Source organism: Galleria mellonella, unplaced genomic scaffold, assembly GCF_026898425.1.
Source record: "Galleria mellonella isolate WM207_F2 unplaced genomic scaffold, CSIRO_AGI_GalMel_v1 utg103, whole genome shotgun sequence".
In the NCBI taxonomy this organism is placed as follows: domain Eukaryota; kingdom Metazoa; phylum Arthropoda; class Insecta; order Lepidoptera; family Pyralidae; genus Galleria; species Galleria mellonella.
The window spans coordinates 2,222,978-2,236,924 of NW_026441966.1; the positions used below are offsets into that span (position 1 = coordinate 2,222,978).

The 13,947-nt window shown below is 36.1% G+C and overlaps 1 protein-coding gene across 5 annotated transcripts in view; it reads right to left on the reverse strand.

Annotated features, from left to right (window-relative positions):
- Window positions 1-1,341: 1,341 nt before the first annotated feature.
- The window catches only part of LOC113514411 (leucine-rich repeat flightless-interacting protein 2), a 52,420-nt gene continuing 39,814 nt past the window's right edge, over window positions 1,342-13,947 (reverse strand). For all 5 annotated transcript variants that reach the window (XM_026898506.3, XM_052903083.1, XM_052903075.1 and 2 more), the window contains 7 exons: window positions 11,743-11,869; window positions 11,083-11,198; window positions 10,188-10,334; window positions 9,124-9,406; window positions 8,238-8,378; window positions 7,502-7,689; window positions 1,342-5,122 (listed from right to left, as the gene is read on the reverse strand). In XM_026898506.3, the coding sequence (XP_026754307.2) occupies window positions 5,012-5,122; window positions 7,502-7,689; window positions 8,238-8,378; window positions 9,124-9,406; window positions 10,188-10,334; window positions 11,083-11,198; window positions 11,743-11,869 (1,113 nt within the window). In that variant the 3' untranslated portion in view covers window positions 1,342-5,011. The remainder of the gene's footprint in view (window positions 5,123-7,501; window positions 7,690-8,237; window positions 8,379-9,123; window positions 9,407-10,187; window positions 10,335-11,082; window positions 11,199-11,742; window positions 11,870-13,947) is intronic.

A 13,947-nucleotide genomic window follows, 5' to 3' on the forward strand; every position in this document is an offset into this window, starting at 1 on the left:
ATTACATCGCGTTAAGTCCCAATTGTGTATTTAAAAAATTCTTTACATATTATTTAACACGGACGAAACCGCGGGATACAGCTAGGCTTTTATAATTTTGTATGTGCTGTTTCTTTAGTTATAATTTTATTTAAATTGCAGTATGCTACCGCAACAATTTCGAATTTCATGCAAAAACAATTATATTATTATGACATATAGAATTTTAAAGCTACTGAAGCTATGCGAGCAAGATAATCCGTGCGGTAGATATGTTTCTGCACTTCATAATGGAACACATTTGTATTGTGTACTACAATGCATATATATATTTTCGATTTTCTAAAACTTAGACTGCGTCAAACACTAAGAGAGACCTTCCTTCATCTGCGCAGACCTTAATTTTATTAAATTATAACCATTAAGTACAGAGTCGATTAACAGACCCACAGGAATCACAAAAAGATTTATCAAAATCAATTCAGAGTTGGCGAAGACAAAGGCGCTGGGGAGACTTCAATAGTCGTCTCCATGGCTCTATCCCAATCATGTTTCTGTCGTGAAACAATTGTGTTCGCACGACCATTTCAGTTTGAAGAGTGGGATACAGTTGTAAAATTACAAGGTACAGAGGCATAATACCTTAGTCCTCCGGCATGAGAACGCTTGAGGGGTAGCATGGGCATGGCAGTATGCTCTGTTGTGCCTTTAATACCTACTGTTAATTTCTTTAGGCGACGGATACTACTTCACATAAGGCCGACGACCCACGTCAGCTTATCTGCCATTAACTTCCATAAAAAAAAATGAGATTTACATAACATGTTGATGACATTTATATAGAGAACAAAACTTCCTCGTTTTGAAAGTATAGTTAAGTGATCGCATATTTACCTTCAAATGCTTACTATTGTCCCTGACTCTTAATCAAAAAATAACTAGATCACTAGTGTTATGTAAAGTGTGATACTTTACATAACACAAGCAATCCGACCCGGCTTTACCAGGGTAGGTAGAATTTTCGAAAATAAAATGCATATATCCTATGTAATTTGCTGATTGTGTAGTTTTCTATAGGTAAAAGAATTTTAAAATTGGTTGAGTAGTCTTTGAATTTATCTATAACAAACAATCATATCTTTCCTCTTTATAATAATGTGAATAAACCCACTTTTAGTAGCCGACGTCGTACGGGTCAACAATTATCACAGACTACATTATATGTTCGCATGATTTTAATAATTAAAAAGTCGTTAAATCATATCTAAAGACTAGACAATAATATTTGATAAAAGTGAAAAACAGTTTGGAAGAGGGAGGATTAGGGGCTCGGTACATAGAGAAACAAATAAAACATAGACATCTAGAGCGAAATTTATTCAAAATATCCAAATTTATACATTAAGTCAGTTTCGCTTCATATAAAAGACAGTTCAAAGTCATTATAGTTAAAAACAAAATAAATTAGTAATGCAGCACCAAAATACATACATCATACTTATAAATGACATTCCTACTTACATTTATTCTAACGTCTGTTGGCGCGAAGAGCGCGGACAGCGCGTCAGATAATCACAACATATATTGCCTATAAACATAATTTGAACTAAACAATACATACTGGACTGCGTTTCACGAAATAATTAATCTGTATAGCCTTGGATTAAAAAAAATACTTAAAAAAAAAAAAAAACTTATACACATCGGTGACTTTAACGACTTTAATGTGTATAAGATTTTTTTTTTTTAAACTTTAAAAGTTAATAAAATCCAAGTCAATAACCTCGATCAAAGTTTAATATTGAAAATTAAAGCTATTTACGTAAAAAAATAGCCGTTTGTTATAGACATTCCATACAATGGCAATATTTTCTGCGTAACTAACTCCAATTGAACTATCATGTTTTAGCCCAACACAATTTTTCTGTGAAACGTATTTCATCAGTATTATATTGGTAATGTTTTAACAGTACACTTTATGTATAGGCCCTACATAAGATCCACTCACGGCGACAGATACTGAGTACGAGATGATTTCGCAACCGTCTATACAATAGCTCGTCAACATTGAGCATTGTGCCCCTCGAAAGATGGGGGGTGGGGGGAGGAAGGGTTTGAAACCTTATACCTTTCCCGCTAAACTATATACTGTATAGTCCCGCAGAAGTATATGGATTGCTGAACTATATTTCTGTGCCGGGGTGCACTCGTCAATCGCTCAACAAGAGCGACACTACGCGATTTAATAACTACAAAACTACATACAACTCACATCGATTTATTATTGTATATACTAATACATTTTGGTGCGCAATGGCACAGTACGTTAAGTGAGCATGACTAATAGATAACAACTATATTACATCAGTGGTAAGACTACACCTCGCCACTAAAGCAACCAGCCATAAATTCTATTCCGCTAATTCTGAAATTTACAAATTACTATGGAAATTAATGTCATACTAACAAAATGTCATATCCATGGAAGGTTAATACAATACAACAAAAGCGCTGGACATATTATTTGACAGCGTGGTAACTTTTAAGAGTGACAAAAATAATCTCAAAATATAAAAAAAATAAAGTACAGTCAACATCAAGAATACGTCAACGGTGGCAACATTTTTGTTTATAAAACAATATACATATACGTTTACAAGAGCGATATTAGTAACATATTTATGAAATCGACTGTACGAAACTCCGCGCAACTCTGACTCGATGGATAAACTAATCATAATGGACGTTTACATAGCGACTAACTATCACATTAATAGTGGATAAGAATTTTGAGCAATAACTTTACAAGTTGAAACATACAGAGCGGGCTAGATCATCCACTGTAGGTGTGTGGTCGCATTTACACTTATAAGAACGTAATTTGTGATACCAATGGCAAGTTAGATAAACATAAACACTATCGATTAGTCGAAACAATGAACTCGATCGCACATATTCGGCAAGCCAGATAATAAAAAATCTATGCAATAAAATCTTTAAAGTATAATACGTACGTAATTCTATAATATTCACCATATGCATAACAAATAAATAATTAAAATATCAAATGAATTATACACATATCATTACAATTATTATATTATTGAAATTGAAATATTTTACAAAAAGAAAATGTTACACTTAAACGATTTACAGTTATATAAAGGTTTATTAATTAAATTACACGTAAATTAACTCGCCCATACGAACGAGGCTTGCCCGTTACATTATCACTCGCGTTACAATCTCATAACACCCCACGCTTCCCTCCACAATATACATCATACATTTATAATATATTCCACATCGTTATCATTATTATTATTTTGGTATTAATTAAATACATATTCTTGTCATTTCACAATAAATTACTTTTACATTTGATTATAGTAAAAATTAAAATACATTAAAATGCCAGCATTCTTTATATAAATTAAATAGTGTAGACGTGAATGTGTTAAAAAATCACATAGATTAAAACATTGCACTTATTTATAAAAAAAAAAAAAAACACAATGTCTTTTTGGATGTACCCTTATATGGTTGCACTGATAAAACTAAATTCGACAAATTAAACGAACCTATATTAAGTTTCTAATAAAAGCAAAAAAAAAAAAAATGTATACGTCACTGACAATAAATAACTATGTCGATAAAATATTAGAATAATAATAAAAATATTCACTTTTCTGATGAAATTCAAATTTGAATTTAAAAATGAATCTATATTATTGTAAACAAATATAAAATTTATTTGAAAAGAATACGAGCTGAGTTTCTTGTCAGTTCTTCTCATCTCGATATCATTCCGAACTGACGTTGGATTTGACATAAGAGTCTGGAATAGACCTAAATGAATAAAGATATTTTGAATTTAGAATTCTAGTGTTGTGTTAAATTTCATCGAAGCCTATCTATCTTTCATTCAATATTTATTCTAGTAACCCCAAATTAATCCACCAATCTTGTCTGTCTGATATAATTTCCTGTAAGTCAACATGATTTCTAATACTCAATATTACTTTCTGTTTAGGTGAAAAGAAACTTAATACAAGACAGATAAAGATAGTGTATAAGCGGTCTATTTTGACCCTTTGATGTATTAAAATCTAAAACGTAAATTCTACATATAATTCGTATAATCAATATTAAAAAGTCTCGAATAAGTCAAACATTTGTAGCGCCCTCTGCATTAAAGTATACAAATTATATTAATTTTACTGAAATATTGCAAAATGATACAAATATATTTTACCTATATGCAGAATATATGAAGCGGGAATATTTTACGATGTTACTACAGTCATATATAATACATTTACAATATTTATTATTATTTATTTATTTATTTATACTAGGTCAAGTGGTGTGACACGCTTGACCCTGTCGCTAAACCTCACTTGCCCTTAACATAGTACGATCATGAATCCCACACGGCCAACATATCTTGGTCCTTTGAAAAAGAAATGCGTAATCAAAGAAATGCGTCAACTTTAGATAAAAAATAACAAGGTGGAGTATAAGATATGTACTACATTATATTTAAATGAACATTTAATAAAATTATTTATTTGCAGGTATCTTAAAGTCATCAATCTCACTGAATTTTCACACCTAGCTATCGCATTTTAGGGTTACTTTCTGGATTATAACACAGGTTATTGAACTTTATCGATCAGGCAATTTGAATGTGTATGTGACACTCTTAATTATAAAAACATAGCACACATATTAAACTCCTTTCTCTATATTATTTTGTTTAAAGGCAAAACTAGAAAGCAATAAACTAGGTGGGGATCCGACCGTGTGAAATTCAATAATCGTTACCGACATGCATTAAATCAGATTTGGAGATACCCGTCTGCCAGCGCTGACCGAAGCTGTTCTGTGAAGATAGGCTGACTTATAAGACACGTTGCATTGCTAGTACGCACTATGTTGCGGCGCGTTGCGTCATGTTCCGTCACGTTGCGGCTCGTTGCGATACGATCCGAGCCGCTGCATTGTAAACGGTGCGTGATCAGTGTCACTGTCACAGGTCCTTGAGCAGCGCTGACTTGGCGTTCTTGAGTTTGTCGAGCCGTTTCGTCAGATGGCTGTTCTCCGTCTCCAACTCCTCGACACGGTTGAGCGCTTCCCGCGCCTGCAATGTGAACTTGCTTTTAGTTTTACTAATAATAAATATAATACTTTATAAGTATTACGATTTTGAAAAAAGCTCAGCCTATATACAATGTAAATTTTTAATAACGATTAAATTACTGGGCAAATGCTCATTGTATTAGATTGGCATAAGGTTGCGCACGTAGATCACGTGATTATTCGAAGAGTTTTTTTATAAGACTTAAAACAGTAAAACAAGCCAGTGATCCACCAAACTTATACCAAACTCGTGTATTATGCATTTTTTTTATTAGTAACATTGCAGATAGAATTTGTCACTTTTCGAATACAGATACCTTGAAGTAACTCGCATGCAAATTTGAAATAAGACTTATCAGAATCAAGGAATAAAAATGTATTTTTTTTTTATTTACTGTGGCCAATTAACACCGTTTTCAATCAATCGACAACAAAAAGGTTTTCAATTCGGTTGTATTTTTCTTTATGTTTGTTACGTCATAACTCCGTCAATGTAAACCAATATGGAAAATTCTTTTTTTTTTATCTGAAAGGACATACAGAATGGTCCCATAGAAATATTATCCAAATAGGTTTAGTAGTTGTTTTTTTTTTTTTTTAACATAATCTTAAATTATTTGGACATTAGTATTTTTGTTCACATTACATTGAATGTCTAAAAATATTAAATTATGGAATCAAGTCACAACAGCGGTAAAGTTAAAGGTTATCATGCTACATTGTAATTTCCACCTTATGTACATCACACTAAAGCTGATTATGAAACATCATCTTTTAAACTGTCTTAAATTCGTTAAATATAACGTAAATTTAGGTTAAAACAACACAGAGCAAAGAAGAATATCTCGAATCTCAAAACTGGCTAAATTTACCTAAAATATGTACAAGTGTTTGAATTAAAAAAATATCGATTATAAAATAAAAAAAAAAACTATATACATTTTTAGGACCGTATTAAAAAAAATAGGTAGCCAGATCGTCAATAACACTAGTGGTGGTTTTAAAACTATGTGTATTTTAATACAATTGTCGTATATTTTTATATTACAATTATTAGAGGGTTCCAAAATAACACATTAACACTTCTAATTGAGTTAACTCATGCCTAATTACTTAACAATTAGTTCATTTGGAATGTGGTTTAGAATACTATAGGTAGTATGTGAGGGTCACGCCGTGGTCAAACGTCCACTGTACCGTTAACTATCGCCATTATTGATAACGGCCCAGAAATCGACCACTTCCTGTAAACAAATTGTTTTTCTGTTTATGATTTACCTTCTTCGCATTTAGTTATTAAAAAAATACATGTTTAGTATGATTGAATCCTTAGGAATAAGGGTAAGATAAGGGGGTGTCAAATATCAATATGTTTGTTTATAGACCGTAATTAAAAAAAAAAAAAAACAATAAACAGGCTAGCCTATTACACATATATTACATACTATATATACGAGCTAAGATCGAGCACGTAATGAAATAAAAACAATTTAAAAGCATTCGTAACGAAGTGTTGCAGCGTCGTAATTATCTGTCAATTTTTCAAAATAATTTAACAATTCTCAATATGTACCCATATTCGTACAATAAATGGTTAAAATTTAAAGTACTAGCCTGTTTTTCTATGCAGCTCTATCGCGTAAATGATTAACTATAAAAGTGTACCTTTCAATCAAATTCATTCACTTGTTTAACCGTGACAGGATATTAAACATCCATCTATACGTTTTAATAAACTTTCGCGTTTATAATAGTAGTAGGATATAATCCCATTATGGTTCCACTGCTGGGTTATGGTCTATCCCCAAAAGGGGACAAAAATTAGCCTACTATTTATTACCACACTAACCAGGCGAGTGGGTGTGATGTTCTGTATGGAGTTTTCCTTATGCACTGGTAAATTCTACTTTATTACATTAATCACTACTTGCATCTTGAGGATTCAAAGGTAATTTTAAATAAATAAACGTTCCGAACTTGAATTTCTATACAATCGAACTAAATATGAACAGCTTCTTGTAAACTGTTCTGCCACTAGCCCCTAAGCTCAGATCATTATCGCAAGTCTTCGCCTGGTGTGATGGTGCAGGTGCGTGTACGTGTCCATGTGCGTGTGCGTGTCAGTTGTCGTGTGCGTATTGGTGTGCGTGCGCGTGTCCGTGTACATGTACGTGTGAGTGTCCGTTGTAGTGACCGTGTCCGTTGTCGTGTCTGTGCGCGTATCCGTGTCCTTGTGCATGTACGTGTGAGTGTCTGTTGTAGTGACTGTGTCCTTTTGCGTGCGCGTGTCCTTGTGCATGTGTGTGTGCGTGTCTGTTGTAGTGACCGTGTCCGTTGTCGTGTGTGTGTCTGTGTGCGCGTGTGGAGTGCGCGTGGTGACCTCGCGCTGCAGGCGGCGGCGCTCCTGCTTGAGCTGCTCCTCGTGCTCGTCCTGGTGGTCCTGGCGCGCGCGCAGGCGGGCCAGCTGCGCGTCGAGGCGCGCGGCGGCGGCCGCCTGCAGCGCCGCCTCCGCCTCCGCGCGCGCCGCCCGCGCCTTCGCCTCCGCAGCGCTGCGCCGCACCGCCTCCACTGCGCACACCCACACTCGTACACATACTCGCAACGTGACAAACAACGTATCAAAGGGATTGTTAGTAATGGACACTGAGAATCCCATCGCTACCAATATACCCAACCAGCTCGACCTCTTCGCGGTTCCCCCTAGAAACTATCATGGTTAATTCCTGATGAATTCATCGTGATGGGCTAACTGGCCTGTTTTCATTCTCATCTATCACCCTTCACTGGTGCTCCACCAGTGTATCCCGTTAGCGCAGGCGGGGTTACCATACCATTTTCACCCATTAAAAAAAACGGTAAGTGACTACCACATTTTTTTGTCCCATGACCACTTAGACCACCACATGGATATTATATCCAACAATAATTGCTTTTAGCCATAAGGCCGCTTTTTGTATATGCACATTCTGTATAAATATTCCTTGTATACATTTTATTTGTACCCAATAAAGAGTTTATTATTATTATTTATAATAATACCGAAATATGAAAAATTATATAGGACACCGAGACATTACAATGCTGATTAAAATTGGACACATCGTAAATATACTGACGTTCATTCTCGTACTCCTGGTCGTGGTGGTTGGCGACGCCGTTCTGCCTGGCGGCACGCTCCTCGTTCAGCTGTAGCTTCAGCTTGCGTACTTCCGACTCTAGCGACTGCTTGCCCGCGAGCAGCTTTTGCAATCGCACATCTGTAAACCATTTATCGCTTTAAATAAATAAAAAGATCATAAAAAAATATTTAAACACATAATTTTTATGGTCTTAATATAAGACCGAAATGTTAAAAAGTAATTATTTCTTAGTCATTTTATACATGGAGGTATGAGGACGTCTGACTCCCACTAGGGAATTGTTAAATACTGGCAGCAACTGCAAAATTATTTACATACTAGCTGTTCCCCGCGACTTCGTCCGCGTTTCCGTCGTTTCTCGTAAAATAAGTAGCCTATCTCCTTCCTCACGGTTCAGTGGTTTTGATGTAACAGACACATTTCCCTTCACTGCTCTGCTCCTATTGATCATAGCGTGATGAAAAGTATACTATAACCTGGCCAAGAAGTATGAAAAATAATTGTACCAAGTTTCGTTAAAATCCATCGAGTAGTTTTTCTTTCTATAACGAACATACAGACATACAGACAAAAATTTTACTGATTGCATTTTTGGCATCAGTATCGATTACTAATCGCCCCCTGATAGTTGTTTTGGAAATATATTTCATGTACAGAATTGACCTCTCTACAGATTAATTATAAGTATAGATAGATTATAAATTTATTAATTACACATATATAAATACCTCTATTTGAACCATATATTTGTATATAACAAATATAAAGTTCAAATTGGAGTATTTATTGGACTATAAGGTCTGATGCCAACTATGAATGACTGACTACATGAAGACTGAGAATAGGACAGAGAGAAACATACCGAGGGTGCCTTCTCCCGCGTCGTTGAGCAGCTGCTCGGACTGGTGCGAGACGAGCGCGAGCGGCGGCACGGCGCCGAAGGCCGGCGCGGCGGCGACAGCGGCGGCGGAGGGCGAGGCCGGCGCGGCGGGCAGCGTGGCGGCGTCCACGAAGGCGTAGCCGGCGGCGGCGGCGGCGGCGTCCCGCGCGCGCACCGCGTCCCGCGCCGCCGCCACCTCGCGCTCCAGCGACGCGTGCTCGCGCTTTAAGCGCTCGTGCGCCGAACACTTCTCTTTGTGTTCCCGCTGCCGATAACAAACTCAACGGTTCAATCGTAATTCATTTACTATATAAAAAGTTCCACAGCGTTAATTGCCATTGACAGTAATTTTCATATACCATCACATGTACTGGTCTTATGAGACTTGAAGAAGACTAGGTAGGTAAGACTTAAGGTACGTCTCCTGTATGAATTTTTTTTCATAACACAGCTAACAAACGAGCATGCGGCTCAGCTGATGGTAAGTACCGTCGCCCATGAGCACCCGCAACACTAGAAGCACTGCAAACGTGCTGTAAGCCTTTTAAAAAGGAATATGCTCTTTTCTTTAAAGTTACGATGTCGTATCGTTTCGGAAATACTGCTACTGGAAGTTGATTCCAAAGCGTGGTTGTGCGTAGAAGAAAGTGCCTTGAAAAACGTAATACCTCGAGCTACCCAAGTGTCAATGGTTCCGTTTGAAACAATGGGATATGGCACCGAAATTAAAGGATATGAAGACATACAACCATAAATCTCAGACATAACGAAACATGAGGAATGCCGTGTGTCTCACAGTGTGTATTTTTCTACAACGTCCACAGTGCTGTTCATAGCTATAGGCGACAGTTCTCACTTTCCATTAGGTAAACCGCCTTATTTGCGATTTTCTCTCTCTTCTCTTTTTAAGTTTCCTCTTGTCAGGGCAACTAATTCATGCATTCTCTTCCAGCCAGCTCTATTCCAATTGACCTCCCTATACGACATAACATCTAGTTTTTTGCGATTCTAAGTTACATAAAAATAACTATTCCCAAACTACGCACCTGCAATTGTGCGTACTCCTCGTGTAGCTCCTCTATCCGGTCCTTGAGCAGCTCGAGCTGGTAGCCGAGCGCCGCTTTGTCGTTGTCCAACTGCGCATTCAGGATCATCGCCTTGCGGAATTTCTCCTGCACTTCTTTCAACTCGTGCTGGTATGACGTATTATTTATTAATTAATATAAAACCAACGCGTTGGCATATCGAAAATTATTCAAGTTGGTAATTAAAAAATAACATCATGTAACAAATATCATGGCAAAAACACATAAAATTGTAACCTGAAACAGCGGATTCTGGGCGATATGCCATTACATAACCGTAACATCAATTTAATACTGGGTCAACCTGGCAGTCGTAATGCAAAACGGCTATATCTGTCGGTAAAGGTGTCCCTGACGGACTGACAGACTGACTTTCAGACAATCCCTATGAGGCCGGCATAGTCACTCAGGTGTACTAAAGCCTCAACAAAAACATGATAAAAAAAACAATACGAATCGAGATAAGAACCAAGATAATAAAATAAAAATATTTTTTATTTTAAACTTATTATTTGCATTAACTGCTTTTTTTTATATTTTTTTATGCCGTACGCGATATATTCGTCAATGGTAAACTAATTTTAACGATCATTTTCTGGTTTCCCACGGGAACTGGGAAAAAAGTTTCACATGAGTAATGACTAAGTCCAGTAATATCATCATCTTCCTACCCTTATCCCAATTATTATTTGGGGTCGGCGTAATATGTTTTTATCCATATTACAAAAAGATTTGGCTTTTAGTTTTACGACCGGCCGCCTGCCTGACGTCAACCCTTTGGGAATAAAATGGGACTAAGTCCAGTAATATATAAGTCATAAATAACGGTAATATAACAAATGACGAAACAACTCACTCTAAGGTCCTTGATACTAAACGTGTCGTCGGCGGAGTCCTCGGAGCTCCGCCGGGGCGAGTGTACCGACGGACTGAGGGCCGCCAGCCGGGTGCCGCCGCGGCGACCCACCGTCTCTGTAAACACATGACCAGTCAAACATTAAGGTAGGAAGGGATTATTAACAAGTAATACACCCTGTTAGGACAAACTTCTCGCGGTCGTATTTAAAAAAAAAAAGGAATGGAATGCGTATAGTAATATGAACTTGCTCTAATACTTCAAGCCTATATATATATATATATATATATATATATATATATATATATATATATATATATATAATTTATCAATATATTCACACGAGCAAATATTTCTTTTTTGTGCTTTTTCTTCCAAACGTCCTTACTGTTACAAGTTACTGCAAGCATAACTTTATACCAGGGATCTCCTAACTTTCAAGCCTTAGGGCCTTAATTATTTTTCCAGTATGTTCTAAGGGCCAAAACAGTTTTAATTTATCTGTCCTTAACTATATTTCTGGTAACTAGTCACTAGGATTGATAACACTAGTCTCAAGGATTGATAACACTAGTCTCAAGTTGTCGCGGGTCGAGTTGATGGCACTGACGAGCCGTAGTTTGGAGACTCCTGGTCTATACTAAACATAGTGGTACACACCTGCATACATGTCATACGCTTTGTCGGCATGGTCCTCTTGCTCGCGCTGCTGCCTCTCGAGCTCGCGCATACGTATCTCGCGCGCCTCCGCGCGGGCCGCCCGCCGCGCCGCCAGCCGCTGCTCAGCCTATAAATTAAATTAAATTAATCAAAATTGGTATGTCAAAATCCACATATCGCATATTAAGAAAAAATATAGCCTGTCCTCTTCTTCTTCCCAAATACTACGAGTATGTATTTACCAAAGGGAGATTTTGTACAAAAGTCGATTGCTTGGGTACCTCTGTCCCATTCGTGTTTCCTCTTAGTTTCGGTTTCGGCCAAAAATTAGCTGAAACTTTCGGCCGTGCCGAAACTTTGTGTGTGTGTGTGTGTATATCTAACTGAAAGTTTTTTTTTTAATTTTATTTCCAAGAATAAGTCATAATTTGAATTTTTTTTTTTTACAATTAAATATATATATGACATATTTGTTACATACTTTAATTAGTATTTATTATAACCCTTTAACTGTCTGTGTGTTTGTGTAATTAATTGTATAATAATACACTAATTTCAGTACAGAAGAGAAATTTTAAATATGTTTCAGTAAGTTTCGATTTCGGCCGAAACTGAGACCAAGGCCGAAAGTTCGGTTTCGGATGTAAAACCTGTTTCGGTTGGACATTATTAAATAAATATGCCTTTATAGTCGACAGTCGATTATACAAGAAGTCTCATTTCTAACAGTGACCGAACACCACGTGTACCGCCACATAATTATGTGGGCGGTCAATTTGCGCGCCATATCACACATCCTATAATTACATTATCGTTACAGTCATATTACGAAATAGAATTATAGCGTACTTTTATAGGATAACAAGTTTTTTTTTTCTAAAAAAAAAAGAATTTATAATATGTTCTCTAATTGTTTATTCTCGTTTTGTAACGAATAAGACGTACCTATAGACGATCAGCGGGTCTACCATGAAATGAAATTCCGAAATTTAGGACTCAATTTCGTGTTTTTGTTTATACCAAAATCGGACTAATAAATAAATATATATATATATATATATATATATATATATATATATATATATATATATCAAAGGAACAATATTTTAACATTTTTATTATTTCCAAACGGCATGTATTATGTAATTTTAACATCAAATTTGTGTTTCGTTTGGCTCCGAAATTTCAGAAAACATTTTATGGTAGGACCTCAGATGTATTATTAATGGGTGAAAATGAGCTATCGGTATACGCTGGCGGGGCTCCAGTGAGGGATGATAGATGAGAATGAGAACAGGTCAATCTGCCCATTGTGAAGAATTCGACAAAAATTAACCACGACGATTTCCAGGGGGCTGTTAGAACTCATTACTAACAATCCCTTTCCCCACCAAAAGGACGACGAGATGTTTCGTAAACACATTAGATATTACTAGCTGTATCCCGCGGCTTTTACCCATGTGAATTAATACATAAAATATCCTAAGTGCCAAGTTAGGATATAATCTACCTGTGCACCAAATTTCATTCAAATTCGCTCAGTTGTTTTTGCGTGTAAGAGTAACATACATCCCATCCATCGTTACAAATATTCGTATTTATTATATTAATAGGAAAGGATTAAAAATCTCCGATTTGAATTTAGAACACGAAATTTTGTATCTATGAGTAGATTTTGCATAGCAAATAAATCTGATATAAATTTTACCGACACGGGAGTAAATTCTATCTATTGTAAAAACGTCATAAAAATCAGTTCAGAATTGAAGTAAATAATCACATGATATTAGTGGATACAATAGAAAAATACGGCTTTTTAAAAAGTTAAAAACAAAAGAAAATAGCAAAAAAAACATGTATTACAATATTTATAGAGAAAACTAGGTGAAGTCATTAAACTCAAGGCCAACTATTAAATAGATAAGTAGCAGGTATGCAAATTGCGAAACGAAAAATACAATGATAAAACACGTTTCCGTACATAAGTATAGCAATTCGTAACAATAATAATAGAGTTAACAGTTTCAAAAGTAGACAATAGCAGCGTTTTACCTGAAATAAAACGCATATTAAAATACTTACCTCACTGGAAGCTTTATACATTGAGAGAGCATTTCCGTTTCCGTCGTTAGCCAGTCCTAAATTATTATTATTATACCGGAATTTCCGGCTCAGTGGCGACACCTGGCGGGGATGCACGATTTT